We start from the raw sequence: 24,658 nt of genomic DNA on the forward strand, positions 1-24,658 counted from the left end.
TTTTCGTAAATTTAAATTTAGAATTAAATTTAAGTAAAATAAGGAATCACTTGATAATAAAACATAATGGTCATACACACAATATAATTTAAATTATTTTAAAATATTCTACATTGCTTTGGTTAAATGCAACATAATGATTAACTCTGAAAAATAATTGCTATTTTGCAACAATCAGCTTTTTATCAAAGTTCAGATACTTCAAAGATAAATTAAAAACTAAACGATACTATTAACGGTCATGTCACAATAATGCTCATATCCGGCCAGAGCATGAACTCCGTTCGCCGAAACCCGTTCGCCGCCCAATCTCCACTCATTTGCATTCATAAGTGAGTGACGTCACTCATTTTTCAATGAGAAATCCTTTCGATCCCGTTTGTATGGGACGAAATCCGCGAAGTTTTGCGGCGCGGATTTATGTGCTGTACGCTCATTCTGTAGTGGGAGCCGAACGGATTTCGACGAACGGAGTTCATGCCCTGGCCGATCATTTTAGTAATGGATACATTTCAAGATTTTTATCCGTGCTGCTCAATTTTCTCCCGTTTCCATTATTATTGCTCATAAAAATCAATATCAATTGTTATTAAGTACGTATTTAACCCCATATATCGTACAATATATTTTCATACTGCATAAGTACTTCAAAATGAAACTACTACCGCTGTTTTGTATCCTGCTGTACCATCAAGTATTTGCTGACTACAGAGACAGGGAAGTTGTAAAGTTCGTTGCAAATGTTACTCACACTCTCGCTGCACGCCGCACCGGGACATTTATCTGTTGGTTGCTTCTGTTCAGCATAGAATCTTCATCCGAACAGCTTTACGGTGATCTATCCAAAGAGCTGTCTGTTGGTGAGCAAGTGACAACCTTACAAGCCGATTACACCAAGAATTACGACGCAACGTACCCATCGCCCAACGTGGTAACTATTTTCGCTGGCGCATTGAATCAGAAGCTGAATGATGAACATCTTATAAACTGGTTGGAAGCCATACCTGTTGAATGTTTTGTGATATTAACATTTAAACAAACATCTGTTAAATTAGTGCCTCAAACAGCAGCGGCTTTTGCCGGTTACGCAGTGGTAAACTTTATCATGATTGCGGTAAACGAAGATGTCGTCTATTCCTTTCACTATATGCCCTTACAAACATATAGCACGATGGGATTTCCTGCACCCCACATCGTCTTGTATGATCGATTGGGTCTTCTACAGCTTAACGAAATATCTGGAGCTTATTTTCAAGATGCATACGCCTATCCATTGGCTGATATGATGGCTCGCGTGGATAATAAGCTGTTCGCCTTGTTTTTCCAAACGCTTGGAATTCGCTTTAAAACCCAACCAGCGTCATGTAATGCATCGGTATCGTTTAGCAAATGTTTGGATTTACAAAATAACACTGATATATTTATAAATCAATATTTCGCACACCAGCTCAACGATCAACTGATCGATTCAATCGAAATGCAGCGGTTCGGGCTCTTCATTCCCAACGGTCGCCCACTTTCGATTGTGGAAATCTTCATACTACCTTTCGATGCAAACGTCTGGCTACTGATAGGCATTTTGTACCTGGTTTATTACGTAGTACATCATTTCGCACCAACACTTTTCCAGAATAATATTATTCTGCTTGCAGTTTTCGGTTGGGAAAAGCATACCCTGCGATTGACGGAACGCTGTGAAAAGCTATGCACCTTAGCGATCATTGTATTATTCTTTCAACTCCAATGCGCTTACGAAACGATCGTCATCTCCAGCTTGATTAACCGACCAACCAAACCAATTCCGCAAACAATCCAGGATGTACGAAAGCAAAACATGAAGGTACTTTACGACGCGAACATACTTAACTTAAAGCATTTCGATATGAATCTTGAAGGCATTGTACTCAATAGTGGAATTCATTATGTCGATCAAGAAAACACAGCCTTCTTGTGCAACTTATTTTCACTGGAGCTTCTTTCAATGGACGTTACAAACGTTGACATAACTGATCCAGGACGACCTCGACACGTCATTCTGAAGCAAACTCTATGGCAAAGTGTAGCGTTCTACTATTTTCGCAAGAAATCGATCTTTGCACAACGGTTTGCCAGATTCCGACGGTTGGCATTTGAGGCAGGTTTGCAGCAACAGTGGAAACATGAACTAATCATGTATTTCAAACGCAAACGAGATATGCTCTACCACCAAACAATTGATCGTGATCGTCACATTTTAAATATTGATAATATGGACCCTATATTTAAGTTGTTTCTTGTACAGTGGGGAGCCGCACTGTTTGTGTTCATTTGTGAAATTTGTGTTTTTTGGCTAAAGAATCATGCTCAACGCTTGCTAGTTGCATGGTACCGTCGTCAAATTGAACGACTTAATAACATGCTATGGATAATGAGTCACTGATAGCCAAGGCCGTTGATGGTACAGACAAGCCTAGACTCAGCTAAAAATGTGGAATAAAAAATGTTTCAAAATGAATGAATAAAAATACAAACGCACTTTAATAAAATCATCAAAACCGCAATCTTAAAGGAAATAACACTTTCACAGCAGGAAAACTAAACATCGACAAATAAATAAATTCACCACTGATCTTGGTGGACCTGATGGTGTACCACTGATCTTGGTTTTTGGACGGTCAGGATAGGACTATACCATAATTTCAATCTTTTTGATAAATCATTGTTTGAACCCAAGATCGGGCCTCTTTGCTCCTCCGTTTCCGTTTTTGCATCAATTAGATTTATGTCGACAGAAATGGTGACGGTGTTGGAAGGTCACAACAGTCAAGGTGCACTTGACAACTTTTTACACTTTTCTATTTCCACTCATACCCTCTAATACATATTCCAATACTAAATCTCTTGCATATAAAAAAATTAAATTATTTTATCGCATCGATCGAAGTGTATAAGTATTAGATTACTTTGATGGGCATGCTGTAAGCAATGCGTTACTACTCAATTAAAATATATGCTCATTACGCTTCATGCATTACAATGATTTATTTTCGCTCCAAATTGAAGCAGTTTTAATAAATTGAAATAAAAATAGAGGTAATCCATGTAAATTCAACGATGACAAAAACATCTAAGCCATTCAATGATATTATTGTTATATATTACAATGATGAACGAAACCATCATTTGACGGCTGCTTCAATTCAGTGAGCAACCTATTCCTAGTTTAATTGGCAACTCGATGGCACAAAAGCTATTCAAAGAAGAAAATGCAGTTCATTTTCAACTTGATCTATACACACCGTACGTGCCACCCAACATTGGGTGGCACGTACTTTACCACTTTTTCTACTTTTGATGCAAAAGACATCTGTTTACGTTTTTTGTTACCCAAATGACAATCCAGCCTGCTCTCACTATGGCGAGCTCAATGACAGCTGCTTCAACTCATACTGAGAGGCTATCATCGTTTCCTCCTGCGTACTGAGCAAGCTTGTTTTTTCCCCTCGCTGAGGCGAGATGATTTTGTTTGTATGGTGAGCAAATCTATCGCCGATGATTGCTCTAATGAGATGATCAAGCAACAGCCGCTCACATGATGAAATCATGATGAGGTCGGATTTTGGATTGAGTAAAAATTTCTTCCCCACATCGAGCCGCCATTGTATTGTGGTTTGAGGAGAACATTGGATCATCTACGAATTGTTTACATTTGTAAAACGTGCAATAATTGACCGCGGTCTACATTTCTCGATTCTTTTGTTGAAAGCGCATATCAAATATCCCAAATCAGTTAAAATATAGTGAAATGTTGTATCGGACACACGATGCTTTGAAGAAAACGTGAGGGCAAACATGGGAAGATGATGAACATCTTCCCTTACTAATAGTTGATTTACAGCCTCTAGGTAAGTGTTAAATACCCTACAAAGTGCTGTTGTCCATGTTAGAAAACGTTTTTAATTTGCAGAGGGTGATTCTTTCTCCGTCACAGGCATCAACAAAACATGAAGCAGCGTTTAACGGTGAAGAAGATACCCAGTTGTGCGATGACCATTAACCGTTAACGTTGAAAATCAAGAGGAATATTACATGGATTGAAAATACCTAGAGAGCCTAGAACCTACCTAACACCCAGAAATACCGCATCGAGTCGAATTTAGAACGTAAATAATCGTCCACAAAAGGCCATCTTTTGGATTGTGGGTGATTGTTAGCAGTGGCGGATTAAGACGAGTGGAGGCCCTAAGCGATCACACGAAATTAGAGGCTTAATTGAAGCTTGTATCAAATGTCCTAACCAGAGATTGAGTAGCAATTTTACTTGTGAGCAGGGCGTAGGTGCAATTTTTGGGGCCCCTGGCCGACACAAATGTTCGACACTTAAACAACTGAATACGATGGAACACATTAAAACTGAGAGAAATACACATCTAATCAATTACTTAAAAAATAGTATAATTGTATTGATTCGTGATGTATTTTGTAGTTTTGACCTGCAACAACATTTCTTAAACATTCCTTTGAATCACAGAAAGGCCTAAAGCCTAAAAGCCTGCCTTATAAGCTTGAAAATTACACGCGGCAAACCCTAAAAAAGCTGAATAAAATCACGTGCTTTTAATGGTTTGTAGTGTAAATTGATTGACAGAGCCGGCTGGCCACATGTACATAACATGTGCTGTTTTGCAGTGTTCTTACATCCTCCGTCATTTGCAAATTCATCCCTGCTTAGAGAGCGTACACTCCTTTTCCACTGCTAGTCACATTGTAATTGCCAGTCAGTCATTATTTGCACTTGGAGGATTTATACATTCTGTTTTCAATTCTTTTCCTCAAATCCTTTTTCTTTGTCTAGCTTGGATCCTAAATCAGCAGCTTCCATTCAAAAAGAATCAAATTTAGTTTCCACAATTCACAAAAACAAAATTCATTACTTGCACTCTCCATCGTTTGCTCTTCATCATCCATTGATGTTTCTTGAACACCATGCAATCATCAAAGGCAACACGATATCATCGTCAATATTTTCACTTGTGCGTGGATCTATTTCTGCTTCAAGGTTCGATGCGTCTACTAGTGCCTTTTCAATGACCCAAATTTCGAAGCCTTCAATGGTTTACATGTTTAATTGAGATGTTCTGACTTGATGTACTGCGGATCAAATCCAACCACGGCAGTACAACAAGTAAACAGATGAACTGAGTAGAAAGGAAGAGTCAGAGTGTACTAGGAGGGATGTTAACGGGTGGAAAAAAGTAAAAGAGGGGAATACCTTTTTTTCGCCATGACTACCATGACGATGATTGCACTGATTTTCCCCTTCCTTTTTTCTCACAGCACGCTGCTCATAGTGAGATCGCTTTCGTCTGAAAAGCGGAACGGAAAGCGACTTGCATCAAATGTCAACCCGATTTTCCGTGCTGAAATTGTCATCCGGATCTTGCCGCCAGTTTGTTATTTGTTATTTATGTTATATGTTTGAAGTGTTGAACATTTTTGAATGGTTTTTAAAGGAAAGAAAAACAATAATATATGTAATGTACAACAAATCTTTATTTTAACATTTGAAAACGAATACATATCGTGCTTATATCAAAAGCAGACAAAGCAAAGCTTGCTACATGAACCATCAGCATCGTAAGCATTCGTAAGATTTTCTTTCAAACTAAACCTATGTGCATTCGATTTTCAACGACAACACGCAAAACATCTCACTATGATCACCTCCACCACAAATACTACTATTGCTATCGCCCACAGCAAACAAAAAAACAATACGAGTGGTTTTAAATTATCCACATGTATCAAATGTTCTGTTTGCTGGTCATTGATCTGAGTTATACTTTTGTATAATTTAGGACATTTGAAATTTGCTTGCCGCCAGTAAGATGGTAAACCAGCTTCAAACACTCGGTATTGAAATGTTTGAAATGGCCGTCGAATAAGCGTTTTGGGATGAAAAGTGTAGAACGGTAGCATTTCTAATACATTCTCCGGAAGTATTTTGTACGAATGCTCAGCATCACGAGTCGCCTCATTATGCATGGTGTTAATCTGTAATCCAACTCGATTCTCCAAAACAGTTAAACCATCAAACAGCATAATGTTACTTTCGTACTTCCCTAACATTCCATGCAGTTTGTCCATGGGTTTGGTATCAAAGTTTCTGTGATACACGGTAATGTTGCGATTGCGCAAATCTTGTATCGTCAGCGCACCTGGTTCTCGAGGAGTTTGCGTGATGTAAGATATGAGTTTCGTCTCGTAGCCACATTTCAACAGGAAAAACATTACAATTAACGCAATTGCCACCACCTTTTCGGATGGTCGTGTGAAACGAAGCTGACGCTTTTCAAACCCAAACAGTGCCAGACCTACCAGACTGTTGGTGAACATTTTCGGTGCAAGCTGTTCCATGAGCAGAAAACCGAGACACAACGCAAGAATTAACCACCATACGGAATGCTGGAAGGGTTTCAACATAATTTCCCAAATGGTTAACAATCGTCCCGCCGGGGTAGCAATAGCAATTTGTTCCATCTCCATACAGCTGACACTGAACTTGTTGTACCGGTGGAAAAAATTACGATTCCATAAAACATCCAAATTGTATAATTTTGAACTACAATGGCTGATCGATTCGTTGTCGTTGCACTGCAATTTCGTCAAATGCAACTCCAGGTTGACAGTTTTGGCAAACAGCTGTAGTAATGCAATGTCCTCTCCTACTATATTTTCACATGCACCGACGGTATATATATCATTTCTATACATTGCTCTCAATTTTGTTATTTGTAAGGTTTTCAGTCGATCGTAGAATAACACATTGTAGCCGGGGAAGCCAGCGTGTCCTCGAACCCGCAATGGATTTAAGTAAAACGTGTATACGTAATTTTTGTTCAGAGCGATCAGTGCCACGTTAAGCAATCCTAGCGCTGTGAGATAGTATGCATTGCGCTGAAACTTGTTTACGTTTGACGTTAGTTCGAACAGCACAATCGTCTTACATTCAATGTGAATGTTTTCAATCCACTGGGACATATTATTATCATCCATAGTTAATGTTTTACTTCCCAATATAATGACCGCTATGTTGGGATCCTGCATGGTGAACTCGTATTTGCCTTGCTGATTTGCTTGCATCAAGCTGATGTGCTGCGTGTTAAGACGCTGTGCCAAATCACTTTGTAAGGTAGAATATTTTGTATCAGGGGAAAATTGTAGCATCCAGCAATTCAACACACCATCAGCTGCTGTTTCTTTGCGCAGATCCTGCGCGAGGCGACTAACATACCATACGACATCTTTTTGTCGGCTAGCTATACCATCACCAAACAGTGTAAGCGAAAAGACCAGTTTAAACACAGTTACACAGCGCAACATTTTGTGTTGTGCTCTCGTAGTATACTGAAATCGAAATACTTAGAGCTTGAGGCTCCCGTTTTTTTAAGTTGTGCAATTATCTGCTGCATTGTATCAAACCGTTTTACAAGTGTAAAGTATAGAAATGGAGCAATTTTGCATTTCATTTCATACATCACAACATATTTTAATTGTATTCTCACTGGGAATGATGCCTAATCATTTTATATAATCAGGATCAATGTTTTCTAGCAGTAAGTAGTAAAACATTGTATATACCAATCTATGGTTTATCCTTGATGCAGCAAAAGTTATCAATCAATCGTTAACAAATCGTTTAAAATATTGCTTTTTAATTAACATTGGTGATACAGTCAATTCTCTCTAAGGGGGACTTCAAACCGTTGTCCGTCGATGTCTGCCTGTACCAATAGTCGGGTTGGTAATCCGTGGCACATTTATTACCCATAGCAGGATAGTAGGTCCTTCGTATGAGAAGCACGGATCATCTGGAACTTGAACGCTTCACAGTTTACTCATCACAGTTCACACAAGATCACTACGATGATCTATTTCTAAGCTCTATTTCTAAAAAATGTCCCACTTTTGAAAGAAATGCGTAACAATCACGCAGGCCCTAAGATTTTTGCGTATTTGCAGATTTAAAAAAAAAAACGCCAATAACGTTTTGCAACATTGTAATCGTTTTTTTTTTATTCTCTCAGACTAAGACCCAGTTTCAAGTTGACAAAAGTACAAGTGTTGCCAATAATTAACGCGAAAATTTGTTGTGTTATTTAGTTACGAAACAATATTAGCCAAACCAATGAAGGTCCGTGAATAAAAAATGACAAAGCAACAATGCATCTTGGAAAAATCATCGATTGGCGAGACTTAACTGTTGAGTTTTAATTATTTTAATGGCCTAAAGATTCAATCGAGGAACCTTTTCTTCGATTACAAACAATGAAGCAAATGCAATTAAAACCCAAGGACATATCCATGGACAATCCAAGGACAACGAAGTACACTGGTATTTATTCTCTGCTATTTTCATCAGTCATCTTGTATTACTAAGAGCAAACGATAAGCTACAACACTTCACTTTAGCAAAGAAAAAAAATTCTACAAAATCATATTTTGTCAGTTTAACATGTACCTTCGTACAAGAACGGTTCTATTTATCGTAGCTGTCTCGTATTTACACGCTGCGTCAGTGAAGCGTTCAAACGAAGCCATCCAGTATGTGACAAATCTAACGCGTTTCATCAACGATCAACACTTTGGTACCTTCGTTTGCTGGTTGCTTCAGTTCAGTGATCAACATATTCCTGCTTTATTACACAACGCGATGGCACAAGAGCTCTCCAAACACGAAGATACAGTGCTGCTTCAAGTTGATCTACACACATCGTACAGCCCGTCCTATTCCTTTCCGAACGTGGTTATCATCTTCGCAGATGCTTTGGACGAGGATGTGGACCCTACACATTTACGCACGTGGCTAGATGCAGTACCGTACAAGACCTTTGTTGTAATTCATTTTAAAATGTCCAATCGCATGCTAATTGATAGCGTTGCCGAAAATTTTCTATCGTACGGCATAGTAAACTTGATTATGGTTGCCTTTAATCGTAATAACATTTTCACATTCAACTACGCTCCCACAAGAACAACGGTGCATGTTGGCTTTCCTCATCCATCGGTTCTACTCTACAACCGATTGAGAGAATTTAAAACTGAAACTTTAAAAATAACTTACGTTCAAAGCAGTTTTACCTATACGTATGACGATGGATTTGAAGGAGAAGATATGCTCCTGTTTAAGCTTTTCTTCCAAATGCTTGGAATTAACTTAGCATTTGACGAACTCATTTGTGACGGAAAACATTATTTAATTGAATGTCTGCAGGAATCGAATAATTATATTTTTGTAAATCGTATTTACATTCGTAAGCTTTCTTCCCAGCTCATCGATGCCATCGAAATGGACAAGGTACGGATTTTTGCTCCCAAAGGAAAGCCACTGACTTTCGCGGAAATGCTGCTTAAGCCCTTTCACTCTGCCGTGTGGATGCTGCTCCTAGGCATCTGTGTAGCCGTTCATCTTTTATGTCGTCTTGCACCCCGTCTCATCTGTAACGATTTGGTGCTATTGGCTCTCACTGGCATAGAAAAACGAAGCCTACAAACGACGGGACGGTTCGAAAAGCTATTCGCTATCTCACTGATCATACTGTTTTTTCAACTCAAAAGCGCTTACGAAACCAAGCTCGTATCATATATGATCGATGTACCTACCGAACCAGACCCGAAGACAATTGATGAGCTTCGGCAAAGAGACTTAAAGGTGATTGTCGACAGTAGATTTTTTAACCCGAACCAGTTTCAACAACAGTTAGCTGGGTTACTACGAGTAACTGAAAATGTAACAACATTGCTAAAGGAGGACGCCTTATTGATCAATGACATTGCCATGCGAATAATGGCGAAGGATATTTCTAACGTCGATCCTAGAACTGGAAAGCAACTTTACGTCCCGCTTGAAGAAATTTTGGGTGAAACAATGCCATTCTTCTACTTTCATAAAAAATGTCCTTTTCAATACGAATTCAGTACATATCGAAGGTATGTATTTGAAGCTGGATTGCAACAACATTGGAGAAAAACAATAATAACACTCAAGGATAGGAGATTTAATACAGTCATTGCTAAATTAAAGAGTGTTTCTCAGCAAACTGTGAGGGGTAATACACTCAAACCTATATTTATCGGCATCATCCTTCTGTGGGTCGCTGCACTTGTCGTGTTTCTTAATGAAAATATCATTTTTTACTCATGGAAATGGTGCAAGCAATTCAAAAAATTCAAAAATCTTTAAAATAATTTATCACATATATTATAGCATAGATAAGGGTCACATATAAAATGAAAAGCTACATTTCCTCAATAGATATACATACAATGTATTAGTACACACAAAAAACTATTGAAATTAAACAAATATATTTATATTGTTTGCGTTACGTAATATGAAGAACTTACTTCTAACAATGGAACAACTATAAAGTCAATTTCAAATATTTGAATTTTAGAAAGATTTTCAACTTAACGCTCTGAAATTCTCCACTTATTTTCAAGCCATCCCATGCGAGTCACTTTGGTGGACCGTCCCAAGATAGCAGAGCTCCTTTACTACCAGGAGATTGTCTTAGTCATTTCATACACTGCCTCCCAGTCGAATTGCACCTCCGGCCAGCAGGTACTTCGTCGCATTGATCCTCATTCCAACTCTTGCTGCTTGCTTTGTAATGTTCGCAGTAGTGTAGCAATACGTCGCTGATATGGCAGTGGAGCCGAAGCCTCTAGAAGGTTAACAAAGGCTCACCATCCTTTACTCATATTCCATACGTCCTCAATGTACAGATCGGTAACATGCCTCTCAATTATCTAAGCTTAGCTATACGAGGTTCTTCATGACTGTTCTCCATATTAGAAGCGGCTCCCTCCAAGCGTATGAAAGGCGACTTATGAACTACGGCACTAATGTCTACTGGTCTATTAAATTTTTTAACGCCGGTGGATGTCATCAGTATTTTTGGTAGATCAACAGCAAACGTATGCGAAGTATGCACCGAAATCAAACGTTAATAAATTCGATTGGGTTGATTGAAAATTCTCTTTTTTGCGTAAACGCAAAAAAACTGTTCTTCAAAACAAAAAACCACAGTTGTATAAAATTATATATAACCATAGATTTTCTAAGCCATTGAAAATTACGAAATACCACCGTATACCACATCCACTCATCAGTTTTTTTAATCAATGAATTGTTGAAAGTAATTATTTCAATTCCTTTCTGACCAACCAGTTTAATGTACCAATCATTTCACAATTAAATATGGCTCCACATTGCTCTAGCTTCTGTCTGTTTAACCGAGCAAAAGAAATATGACACATTACGAAAGTGATATTAATTTCTGTGCTCAAAGTTGCTCCGGTATCTTATATATAATGCAAAGGAAATAAATCATTATAAAGCTACACAGCGCTACAATGCCGTCCACTCTATACTCTAATAGAAAACAACACACAGTGCTGGTTTAACATGTACCTTCGTACAAGAACGGTTCTATTTATCGTAGCTGTCTCGTATGTACAAGCCGCGTCAGTGAAGCGTTCAAACGAAGCCATCCAGTATGTGACAAATCTAACGCGTTTCATCAACGATCAACACTTTGGTACCTTCGTTTGCTGGTTGCTTCAGTTCAGTGATCAACATATTCCTGCTTTATTACACAACGCGATGGCGCAAGAGCTCTCCAAAGACGAAGATACAGTGCTGCTTCAAGTTGATCTACACACATCGTACAGCCCGTCCTATTCCTTTCCGGACGTGGTTATCATCTTCGCAGATGCTTTGGACGAGGATGTGGACCTTACACATTTACGCACGTGGCTAGATGCAGTCCCGTACAAGACCTTTGTTGTAATTCTTTTTAAAATGACTAATGAGCATTTCATTAATAGCGTTGCCGAAAATTTTCATTTGTATAGCATAGTAAACTTGATTATGGTTTCCTTTAATCGAGATAACATTTTCACATTCAACTACGCTCCCACAAGAACAACGGTGCATGTTGGCTTTCCTCATCCATTGGCTCTACTCTACAACCGATTAAAAGAAATTAAAGTGGAAACTGTAACATTAAGCTACGCCGAGAATATTTTCACTCATTCTGCTGGTGAAGACCTTGACGGTGAAGATATTCATCTGTTCAGATTATTCTTCGAGCGACTTGGAATAGCAACAGTATTTGCTAAAGTAATCTGTGACGGAAATCAATCCTTTGTGCAATGCCTCGTGCAAGCTGATCCCTTGGTTCTCGTTAATCGTTTAATTATTTTTAATCATTCTATGCAGTTGGTGGATGCCATCGAAATGGACAAGGTACGGATTTTTGCTCCCAAAGGAAAGCCGCTGACTTTCGCGGAAATCCTGCTTAAGCCCTTTCACTCTGCCGTGTGGATGCTGCTCCTAGGCATCTGCGTTGCCGTTCATCTTTTATGTCGCCTTGCACCCCGCCTCATCTGTAACGATTTGGTGCTACTGGCTCTTACTGGCATAGAGAAACGAAGCCTACAAATGACGGGACGGTTCGAAAAGCTATTCGCTATCTCACTGATCATACTGTTTTTTCAACTCAAAAGCGCTTACGAAACCAATCTCATCTCATGTATGATCGATGTGCCTACCGAACCGGACCCGAAGACAATTGATGATCTTCGCCAAAGAAAATGTCCAGTGATTATAAATGAGAAATTGTGCAACCCAAAACCATTTCGCGAGCTATTTGGGGAATTGTTGCTCGTAACGGACAATGGATCTACTCCAATAACTGATGTAGCTGTTTTGGTTAGTCAAACTGATTTGCGTGTACTGATGAAAGATGTTTCGAATATCGATCCTATAAGTGCAAAACCACGTTACGTTCCACTTGAAGAAACAGTACTTGAAAGAATGCCATTTTTCTACTTTCGTGACAAATGTCTTTTGCAGCATGACTTTAGTAAATATCGGCGATCTGTATTTGAGGCTGGATTACAACAATTTTGGAGAGAAACAATTATAGCAAAGCAGGATAGGAAATGGATGGTGTATATGGTACAAAATACAAATATCTCCCAACAAACTGTCCGAAGCAGTGCGCTGGAACCAGTATTCATCGGCATTATCCTTCTGTGGGTGGCTGCACTATGCGTGTTTGTTTGTGAACTTTTAATCTTTTACTCTGCAAAGTGGTACAAGTCTATTAAAACTATTAAAGAATAGTTTAAAATACTCTTTCAAAACTATTGATTACATTATGTACTTTATTGTATTCAATCAAAATACCCTAGCCAGAACTACCAAAACTACCAAAACCAGAAATATAAGTCTACGAACTAGTCCTTAGAAGTCTCTCTCTATCTTGATAGCCTGTTCACGACATGGCTTGAATAACAATCATTCTCTAGGATGCTCGATCTATGGATGCAGCCTCCCATCCATGTAGACACCCGACACCATGATCCACCCATCGTGCTCGCTATGCCTAACTGGGAGCCGCTATCGAACACCTTCTTGATAGAGCTTTAGTCCAGCATCCTAATAATATCACCAACTATCGTATCGAGCTAGCCTTCGCCAACTTCATTGTACGCTTTGTGTGTAGTCCTGTGATCGGCAAAGTGCGGCTTTTTGATATCGAGATGGCACCTCTTAACAGCTCATATATTTCATAGATCATCAACACATTTTTGCTCTTGGTTTGATAATTTGACTCTTCACGTGAAACTCTAGGAACATTATAGTAGAATTTGGCTCTTTCAGTCGTAAAGTTTGCCAACCGCTGGTGTAGTTCATAGTGTGCACGATTTCCTGTCACAATGCGTCTATGAAGTTTCAATATCTAAATAAAATACGTATTCAAGTTGAAAACACACTACCAAACTATAGTAGCCTAAATTCAATGCATATCGTAGCAAGTAGTTAGTGCATCTATACCCAAGCTCCTGAGTAATGACGAATACGAGGAATATACAAGACAGAACTATGTTTATGGTATCTACCATTTTGTTGCAAAGGCTACAAACTTACTATCAATGTAAAATTATCGTATGATAATTATGTCCCTCGAGGTATTCTAGGTATTAATTATCAGGGTCTACATTTCTCTTCGCTCAGTTGAAATTGAATTCCCAAATGACTGGAAAATATATTAAAATGTGTATTCTCTGCTAAAACCACTTTTTTCAGGTACAGTCCATTCGCATGTTACGTATTTTATAAGATTGATAAGATTGAGTTTCCAAACATCGCTTTTTATGTCAAAATAATTTAATATACGAATAATTTGAAGAAGAAAAAGATTTTCAGACACCCAATAATATTGATAAAAAGAAATTGATTTAGTATGTTTCTCAACTTCGCTAAAAAATATATATATTTTAAAAATTTCAGTAAAATAAGATTTATTTCACTACTTTTGTATCAAAACGGTACAACGAAAAACAGTACATAATTTATTGATAGAGCAATCCAATGATGAGTGAAGATAATCTACTGCAATTAAATACAATTCCTAATTACACAACTCAACCGCACTTAGAATTATTATGGTGTTCGCTCGTCCTCAGAAACGGTCGCGTCAAACAGAATTCGTGTAATATGCGTCCACTATGCAGTGTTAAAGATGCGTTACTTCGTTTATGAACGCGCCCCTAGCATTCACGGTTGAATGCCCATGAATCAGTGTGTTAAAAATACACACCACTACTGCAACGGAGGCCGCTAGACGCACACACCAGCGTTCGTAAGGGTCGTGTTTGTTATCAGACAGAAAACAGCAAGTGCCGTGCACGCGTACAGCAACGACGGTAGTATTGTGTGAACCGTGAACAAGCGCAGTTGCAATTGGCAGTATGAGCAACGACGAGAAGTATGTGTTCTACGGGGGATCATTGGAGGAACCGATCGAGGCCGGCTGTCATTCGCTGGGCGAGCTGATCATCAAGCGTCTGAAGGAGAATGGGGATGGAGTAGCGTTCGTAAGTTCATCGATAATTGGCGCAGCGTTCAGCGAGTGGAACGTGTAGCAGTAATTTCTAAGTGATCTCTCGCTTTGTCTCTGTATTTTTCTCTCTCACTCGTTTTCTCCACTCACGCAGATCGATGGCGTAACGGACGAAAAGTTTACGTACGCCGATGTGTTGGAACGCTCCGTTCGGCTGGCAAACCGGTTCCACCGGCTGGGCATCAAAAAGGACACGGTGGTGGCGGTGATGTGCGAGAATCGGATCGAACTGCCCATCGTGTCGTTTGCGGCTACGTATTTACGAGCAATACCGATCCTGCTTAATCCGGGCTACACCGCCACCGAGCTGGCCCATGTGCTGAAGTACAGCCAGCCGCGCGCTATCTTCGCCTCCCCGCTCGCAATGGCCACCCTGCAGCCGCTCCTGCGCACGGTACCGTCTATCAAGCTGACCGTACTGTTCGGCGACAAGAAGCCGCACCCGAAGGTGACACTGTTCAGCGAGCTGTTCGATCGCAATCGGGCACAGTACATCAGCTTCACGCCGCAGCCGGCCAAGCTGCCCGATCAGGTCGGCCTGATGGTGCTGTCTTCCGGGACGACCGGCCTGCCAAAGGCGGTCCAGCTAACGCACCACAACATCATGTGCGTGCTGGCGTACATGCGCGAGAATGCTAGTGTCATCCCGTTCGAGCAGATCTCGCTCGGACTGCTGCCCTTCTTTCACGTGTACGGCTACATGGTGCTAATGCACTCGCTCATCAACAAGCGGGTGGTCGTATCGCTACCCCGCTTCGAGCCAACCCTGTTCCTGTCGACGATACAGAAGTATCGCGTGACGATCGCCTCCCTGGCACCGCCGCTGATGGTGTTTCTCGCAAAACACCCGCTAGTCGACAAGTACGATCTGAGCTCGCTGGTCTTCATCGGTTGCGGGGCAGCTCCGCTCAGCAAGGAGCTCGAGCTGGCCGTGATGAAGCGTCTGCCGCACCTGCAGATGATACTGGTCGGGTATGGGTTGAGCGAAACGTCGCTCGGCGTTACCACGCGTGCCTCGGACGTGCACGGCAGCGTCGGCAAGGTGAATAAGCTCAGCTGGCTGAAGGTGGTCGATGTGAAGACGGGTCGCACCCTCGGTCCGCATCAAACGGGCGAGATCTGCGTGAAGGGTCCGCTCGTGATGAAGGGCTACCTGCACAATGAGCGCGAAACGCGCGCCATGATCGACCGGGACGGATGGCTGCACACCGGCGACACGGGCTACTTCGATGAGGACGAAAACTTTTACATCGTCGATCGCATCAAGGATCTGATCAAGTACAAGGGCTTCCAGGTGCCGCCGGCCGAGGTCGAGGCGGTGCTGCTAACGCATCCGGGCATCAAGGACTGTGCGGTGGTCGGTCGGCCAGATGCTGCCGCAGGTCAGCTGCCGGTTGCGTTTGTGGTGCTGCAGCCGGGCGCCAAACTGACCGAGCCCGAGGTACAGCAGTACGTGGCGGAACGGTTGTCCAAGCAGAAGCAGCTGCACGGCGGCGTGCGATTCGTGCACGAAATTCCCAAAACGGCTAGCGGGAAGATTTTACGCCGCGAGCTGGTAGCGCTGTTCCCGAAGGCAAAGCTTTAAATCAAGCAGAGAGCGAAAGTTGACGCGTCATGCTGATAAAAGTGGATCATAATCGTAAACGTAAGTCAATAAATGGGTGACGGGAAGGGGAAGGTAGTGCGAACAGCAAATAAACAATTGTTTTGCCATGCTGTATCACGACAACGATAAGGTAGCATCAACGTACCAGGGGGCTGTTGGTGATATTTGATAATGCACAAGTGCTGGTTCATTGGACGTAGTTTTTGGCTATTTCTTGCTTACAGTTTTTTAGTGTTTCTTCAGTAAAATAAGATAATTGCGTGTACGTAAATGCCAGCTTAAGATTGTAAGAAGCTAGACGAAGTGTACTAAATCTTAATAAAATACGCAAGAGATCAATTCGCCATTCAACAGCTGCTTGATCAAAAATGAATTTATACAAGCCCTAAACAATGAGCTGATCTTCTTATCATACACATTACGAACGCTAATTTGATAACAACACAGATGTAAGCAATAATGAAGGCTTGCGAATCATTCCACACAAAAATCGTCGAAAAGGTACGAAAAGCATGAATAACCATGCACAAACAAACACGAAGAGAGCCACAAGTATCGCTCACGGTGCAAACAATTTAATCTTGCCACTGTTACAAAACCATCCCCCCAGATGGCAATGAACGCACAAGGCAGGCCATTCAGACGCAATTGATAAGTCGCGATGGAACAGGCAGCATCCGAGCGGTTCGTGCTGTACGGTGGTGATCTGCGCAACAGTATCGAGGCTGGGTGCAATTCGGTGGGCGAGCTGATCGTAAAACGACTGTACCGCAATGGGGATGAAGTGGCACTGGTAAATCATATGCCTCATTTAGATATTATTTATACATTGCTTCCACTTTTTAACACTTCTTGCCCTTCCCTGATCCTTCCATAGATCGATGGTGTCTCGGGAGCAACGCTCACGTACCACCAGATACTGGCCCATTCGCTCAAGCTGGCCAATCGTTTCCATCGGCTCGGCATCAAGCGTAACAGTGTCGTTGGCATCTGCAGCGAGAATAGTGTTCAGTTCCCGATCATTACGTTCGCCACGCTGATGCTGGGCGGAACGGTGCTACCCATCAACTACGGCTACAGTGAGGTGGAGCTGCAGCATGTCTTACAGCTCACCAAACCGATCGCTCTGTTCGCCTCGCAGCAACCACTGCAGAAGATCGTCGCGATACGTAACGTTCTTCCCTCTGTGAAGCTGCTCGTTTCACTCGGCAAGCAACGTCCGTCACGTGGAATTGCTCTGCTGGAAGATTTCTTCGACAACAGCCCACCGGGAAGCTTGCACAGCTTCACGCCCCAGCCCGTGCCGCTCAGGCAGCAAGTCGCCGTAATGGTAATGTCCTCGGGGACGACCGGCCTGCCGAAAGCGGTCCAGCTGACGCACCACAACGTGATGACGGTAATGGCGTACCAGGCGGAAGATCCGCGCTACACCGAGCTGCCCGTACCGGTGCGCGTGCTGGGCCTGCTGCCGTTCTACCACGTGTTTGGCTTTATGCTTTCGCTCAACAGCTGCCTGAACAAGGTGCCGATGGTAGTGTTGCCCCGCTTCGAGCCGGACCTATTTCTGCGCACCATCCAGAACCATCGTATCACGATGGCGAGCCTCGTTCCGCCGCTCGTTGTCTTCCTGGCGAAAAGCCCGCTCACGCAGGGCTATGATTTGAGCTCACTGCATGCGCTGCTTTGCGGAGCCGCTCCGTTAAGCCGAGAGATAGAGGAACTCGTCCAATCGCGTCTACCGAATGTGCAAACGGTCCGCACCGGGTACGGTATGAGCGAAACGTCGCTCGGCGTAATATCGCGCATGAACGATAAGGTCGGTTCAGTAGGGAAGGTACACAAGACGACGTACGTGAAGGTGGTGGACCTGGAGACGGGCTGTGCGCTAGGTCCGAACCAGACGGGCGAGATCTGCGTCAAGGGTCCGCTGGTGATGAAGGGCTACCTGCACAACGATCGTGCCACAGGGGAAATAATCGATGCCGACGGTTGGCTGCATACCGGCGACGTTGGGTATTATGATGAGGAGCAGGATTTTTTTATCGTGGACCGAATCAAGGATCTAATCAAGTACAAGGGCTTCCAAGTGCCGCCGGCCGAGCTGGAGGATGTACTGCTTAGCCACCGGCAAGTACGCGACTGTGCCGTCGTCGGTGTACCGGACGAGATGGCCGGTGAACTACCGGCTGCTTTCGTAGTGCTACAGGCAGGGGAAAGCGTTACCGCGAACGAAATTGAAAGGTACGTGGCGTCGAAACTGTCTCCCCAAAAGCAGCTACGAGGCGGTGTCTTTTTCCTGGACGAAATACCCAAAACAGGCAGTGGTAAGATTTTGCGCCGTCAGCTTCGAGACGCATTGTTCGAGCGAAAAGCTAAGCTATGATATCGGGATTCTAGAGACATAGTTTCGCTAATTTTTGTTAAAATGACATGTTAAAAAAGTAAAAAAATGATAGAAATCGTCATCCTCCAATGTTTAACACCGCTAAACCACCACCAATGTTTAGACACCGCTAAACGAATTTAATGTCACCCATTAGCAGTGGTTTCCACAGAACCATTTTAAATATCCCATGAACACCTTCATGGTCGATTTGAGTTTCATTTGGAGCGCCAAGCTTGAGCTATTGCACTGCTTCCGAAAGGCGCTTGACGCAATCGCTTCCAACTTCCAGAACTGGGATAATAAAACCAAGAAATTAATTCACCATAAAACACGAATGGGAAAGGTTTAAGTGCTGTTTTACACCAACCAATCGTCACGCTAGTGTCCTTTTCCATTTTTTTTTTTTTGTATCTTTTAGCTCATTCCTCTCCGTCCAGGGTGGGTGAGCCACTTGTCAATTCCTCCCAAGGATTTTTTTTGTTGTTGTATTTCTTGCGGTCCAATCCGAAACGGTTCATCGAAAGCTTGCCACATTATTCGGGAAAGGAATTTTAATTTTGAAGGGATAATGAATTCACGGAATATTCTGAATAATCCCACCCGTGGAACCGAAATACACACACACGCGCGCACACTGACACAAAATATGCTATGGACACATTCAACGCATCGCGGTTGTGTTTTGTTGAGCTTCTTTTTAGCATCGCCATAATCGTCCGATTCGAGGGATGAACCACCGCAGCTTAGAGATTGAGAGCAAAAGGAAGAGCTCGTGCCGGAGGATTTGGTGGTTATTTCTATTAGAGGACATTTCCAAGAGCGACAACAACAAAAACACATTTCCCGTGGCATCTAGCTTTTCCCTTCGTAAGACCAGTCCCATCAAAGAATCAATTTCACTAATTAACTGTAAAACATCCGGCCATCTCTGCATCGTCGACTGGCCGGGACCATACCGGAACCGGAAAGTATAAGAAGTAACATAAAAATGGCAAACAAAAAAAACCCCTCACAACCAAAATCGCTTTGAGCTGGATTTGTAGCGCAGTTAGTTTTCACCTAACAGAAGTTGAAAGCTACGAGGCTACTACGGGCAATGACAGATAATTTGTGACCATGTCAACACAGGGGTCAGTTTTTTTTTTGCAAAATCCACCACAGCTCGGTAAATAATTATCTCACTCGCACTGGCGTAAATCGTAAGCTACACCGAACGCTTCAGCCTTTGTGAGAAGCTTTCAACGAAATTAAATCTACCGTACAATGTGTTTTGGTTTCCGAATATTCGTGTGGATCAGCGAAGAATATGCTCCGTTGCAAATACGGGCTGCGGTAAGCCGTAGCAAGAATTTCACAAAGTTTGTGAAGTGTAATTTGGTTTTGGTGAGATTATAACCACTGAAAATGTACCAATCGGAGGTAATAACATTTACAGACAGGCTTCATAGGCTCCTCATCTTATCTGTAATTTGTAAAGTATTTATCATCAGAAAGAGGTTATCTTGCAGCAATGACGAGCTACTTTTGTAAACGAATATCAGCTTCATAGCAGCTATCTATTTTGTGTGCATACCCGCTTTCATTCCCAGACAAAGATAATTTTCCAATAGGTGTTATTTCTGTATTTACTTTTTTAATAACTAATAAAAGAGCAAAAATCACTTCTCAGCCTGAACAAGCACGCTCACTGCTTCTTTCCTTTTCTCCAGACTTCTAAACGCGTTGAGAAAGCATCATCTACATACACTCTCCCGGCTATTACCATCTCTTGCTCACTTCTTTATCAACATACCGGACAGATAACGGTAGAACTGCGCCATTGTACATCTCCATAATGCTTCTCGACGCGCAGTATCAATCCAACCGTACACCACCATGCAACAACCCGCAGCCGCCGATGAATCGTTCATCGTTCGTGGCCCTCCAGCACCGGCTGATCTTACGCTAGGTGCCCATTCACTCGGTCAACTGTTTCTCAAAGTTTTGCAGAAAACTCCACACAGCGTTGCGCTTGTCGATGGAGTTACGGGTAGGGAGTATTCGTATCAAGAGGTGCTGCAAATTGCCCTACAACTGGCTGCCTATTTGCACGATCACAACATTCAACGCGGTGATGTAGTGGCAATTGTGGCCGAGAACCGGTACGAGTACCCGGTCACGGTGATTGCCCTGTTCCTGGTTGGGGCGACCGTTGCACTGTTCAATCCCAACTACACTACACGTAAGTCACTCTCCAAACTCAATTCATCGATACGGTATGCTAAGATGTTTGTATCCTTTTCCGATCCTGCAGGTGAACTGGTGCATGCCCTAAATGTTGCCCGTCCGAAGCTTGTGTTTGTTTCATCGTTAGCGAGAGGATCGCTGCTGAAGGCGAGTCAAACGGTCAAACAGCCGCTGTTAAACGTTATCTCCTACGATGCACTCGAACGCGGCACCAGCTTTGCGCACTGTTTACAGCGATCAAGCAAACGGTTCACAGTCGCGTCTATTCAGCCCATGTCGGTAGAGATAGCCGAGGAAGTGGCAATCATCGTCATGTCTTCCGGTACGACAGGCCTACCGAAGGGTGTACTCATCACGCACCGGAACGTTATGGCTACGATGGCTAACGTGCGGGATGCACTGGACAAGGGACTGTCACTGCACTGCAGTCTCGATGTGCTACCCTGGTTCCATGTAGCCGGTGGTATCTCCATGCTCAGCTGGCTAGGTGCTAATCTCACCGTGGTGTATCTGCCCCGGTTCGAGCCACGGACCTACCTTCGCTGTATCGAGCGGTACCGTCCAAGCTTCCTGAACATGGTGCCCCCAATCGTGGTCTTTCTGGCGAAGCATCCGGCCGTGCTCGAGTATGATCTGACATCGGTGCAAACAATCGCCTGTGGAGCGGCCCCGCTGAGCCGGGAAGTAGAGCAGCTGATCAACGAGCGGTTACCGGGCATCCGCATCCGCCAGGGCTATGGGATGAGCGAGACTACGCAAGCGATCACGTTCTACGATCGCGACACACTTAAGCCGGGCAGCATTGGCACGGTGCGTGCTGGTCAAATGGGTAAGGTGGTGGACGTTGAGACGGGACGCGCCCTCGGTCCAAACCAGCAGGGTGAGCTGTGCTTTAAGGGTTCTTTAATCATGAAGGGCTACATCGGAGCCGAGCGTGTTATCGACGCGGACGGTTGGCTGCACACCGGCGACATCGGGTACTACGATAGCGATGGAGACTTTTTCATCGTCGATAGGCTGAAGGAGCTGATCAAATACAAAGCGTTTCAGGTGCCACCGGCCGAACTGGAGGCCGTGCTGCTAACGAACCCGGGCGTCAAGGATTGTGCCGTCGTTGGAAAAGCCGACGAGCGTGCGGGTGAGCTGCCGCTTGCATTTGTGGTACCGACTGAGGGTATACCAGTAACTGAAGAACAGCTTATTCAATATGTTGACGAAAGGGTTTCAAATGAGAAACGGCTTCGTGGTGGTGTACGCTTCGTAGAAGAGATCCCGAAGACGGCGAGTGGTAAAATTTTGAGGCGCACGTTGCGTGAGTTGACAAATCAACGAGCAAAGCTGTGAAGCTATTACTTCATTACGTTACATTTGAATACTGTATCAATTGATGATTTCCGTGAAAAAAATTATTCAAATGACGCTAGTTTATTATTGCTGGAAAATGCACACAAAATCGATGCCTGTTTAGTCGCGTAGTCGCGTAGTGGTGACAAACCAATCAATGTGTCACCAGACAGGTATATCTAATTAAGCTGGCCTTGATATTATTGCTATTAGTAAAAGAATATTTTCAAACTGAATGTTAACAGGCAAACGTTAAAGACTTAAAACAATTTTCCGAAAAAGATACTCGAGATGACAATTGATTAGAGAAAGGTTTTTCTCACGATTCAGCACATGCAGTTTTAAATTTTAGCCAAAATATCTGTTTAAAAGGAATTTTCTTAGCTGGTTTTAAATAAGGAGAATATTCCAAGCAACTATGCAGAATGAAACTTGTGAAAGAGGACATATTTCAGTATCTAGTATTTTATTGAGTAGATAATTTATCCTAACCTATTTGACAGAGTTTGTGTAAAGTCTTGTACGAGAAAGTTCCTAATATACTTTTTATTCAATGTGAATAACTAATGACTATGATCAACGAATAATTTAAATAAAATTTATTAAGGTTAAACAAATGTATGTATTGATTAAAAAAAACTTGAAGCATATTGAATAACATTCTACAGCGAATATGAACGCTATAATCCATACTTACCCAATTGCAAAGCACACCGAAACAGCTTTTTGCCAATCCATAGAATGCTTTACACTAATACCGACAGCATCCTATTCAGCCATCGATCGATGATAGCACAGATACCAAAAAAAAAACGAGCTTGGGAACGTATTGAGAACCATCGCCCCGTTGTTCAATCGAAGAGTACTTCCAGCTGCAGCTTGTACGGGGAAAAAGTGTACACAAAACAGGTACACTGTACACACCTAAACTGAACCGACAAATTTTCATCATAAAGTACACTCTGCACGACGAGCGAATGCTAACATTCATCCACTCCGCTACGAACTACGATGCAAGATGACGGCCGAGTCTGTGGCAGGCATTTCGGAGCGGACTTGCAGTGTCTGGCTGTGCACAAATAATCATTCAATTAGTCTGATTAGGTTTCGTTCGATCAATCGATCGATCAGTTTCAGCTCTTCGTCCTGAGCTGTTCGAACGCGACCGCTCCCGTCTGAGGCAAAAGAGAACAACCGGTAAGAACTTTTCTCCTCCTTGCTTTTGTATATTCATGTTCTATTTGTATGGCTTTTTCCTCAAATCTCTTCACACCACAATAAAGTTTTGAAAATTGGAAAACAGGTGCCATGCTCGTGCCAGCACAGAACCTATAATCCTTTCCTGCTTTGGCTGCCTCCTGCCGGACAGGCATCAAACACTCACCCTCCGGATATACCTGCGAGGGATGAACATCCTCCTTCTCGTTCACCGTGTTCCTATCGGCCAGCAGATCGAATTTATCGAAAAGTGAAGCGAAAAATTACCTTACTATAGAAAATGCCTCGACTTTGCCGGACTTTTACCGGTACAGCCACGGTGAAGATGACCGCCCGAAAGGGTAGTTTGCTCGTGCGATGAGCAATATACAAATCCGATAAAGGTCATGTGTGTATGTATCTGTGTGTTCGTTTCGGTGTGAACTAAATGCAACTTACGATGTGCAATGGGGCAAACTTCGTCACGCAGTGTAGACGGCAGGTGATGGATAAAGTTTACCACACGCACCCTTCACGCTTTCAGGATTAGGATGCATCGGTTCCAACACCCTTATTCTTTCCCATACCCACATCCTTTTTAGGAGGACATCCAGAGTGCCTCAGATGGACACCGACATTGTTGTAGGCCTAGCCTGACTTCGGGTAATATGCCGCCAACTCTTGGCAGCGCAATAACCAGTAGCATGGAGAAATGAAGAACGAGACGCCTGCATGACGCCCATGGGAACCGTTTTTGTATGGTTTTTTTTGCATGAAGTGAAAGATCCAAGCTGAGCTGGTAGCACGGTATGTTCGCTCACACTCTCACAGCACAAGGGAGACGTTTCTCTATGGAAGAATCGGAAATGGACCAATATCGGAAGCGGCACGCAAAACCCGGCACCCGGCGGGAGACCGGTGAAACATCTATAATCCTGCTCA

The 24,658-nt window shown here is 42.8% G+C and overlaps 4 protein-coding genes across 4 annotated transcripts in view; all 4 read left to right on the forward strand.

Annotated features, from left to right (window-relative positions):
* The window catches only part of LOC120951499 (uncharacterized), a 188,187-nt gene that overhangs the window by 88,318 nt on the left and 75,211 nt on the right, over positions 1-24,658 (forward strand). The gene's annotated exons all lie outside the window — the stretch shown is intronic.
* LOC120948799 (uncharacterized) lies at positions 14,715-16,984 on the forward strand. The gene is made up of 2 exons (XM_040365511.2): positions 14,715-14,931; positions 15,052-16,984. The coding sequence occupies exons 1-2, from the start codon at positions 14,806-14,808 to the stop codon at positions 16,540-16,542; spliced, it is 1,617 nt and encodes a 538-aa protein (XP_040221445.2). The 5' UTR covers positions 14,715-14,805; the 3' UTR covers positions 16,543-16,984.
* On the forward strand, positions 16,514-19,038 carry LOC120948797 (uncharacterized). The gene is made up of 3 exons (XM_040365508.2): positions 16,514-16,602; positions 17,174-17,356; positions 17,441-19,038. The coding sequence occupies exons 2-3, from the start codon at positions 17,225-17,227 to the stop codon at positions 18,944-18,946; spliced, it is 1,638 nt and encodes a 545-aa protein (XP_040221442.2). The 5' UTR covers positions 16,514-16,602; positions 17,174-17,224; the 3' UTR covers positions 18,947-19,038.
* On the forward strand, positions 20,693-22,755 carry LOC120948798 (uncharacterized). Its single transcript, XM_040365510.2, has 2 exons — positions 20,693-21,170; positions 21,243-22,755. The coding sequence occupies exons 1-2, from the start codon at positions 20,825-20,827 to the stop codon at positions 22,517-22,519; spliced, it is 1,623 nt and encodes a 540-aa protein (XP_040221444.2). The 5' UTR covers positions 20,693-20,824; the 3' UTR covers positions 22,520-22,755.

Source organism: Anopheles coluzzii, chromosome 2 (assembly GCF_943734685.1).
Source record: "Anopheles coluzzii chromosome 2, AcolN3, whole genome shotgun sequence".
Lineage (NCBI taxonomy): Eukaryota > Metazoa > Arthropoda > Insecta > Diptera > Culicidae > Anopheles > Anopheles coluzzii.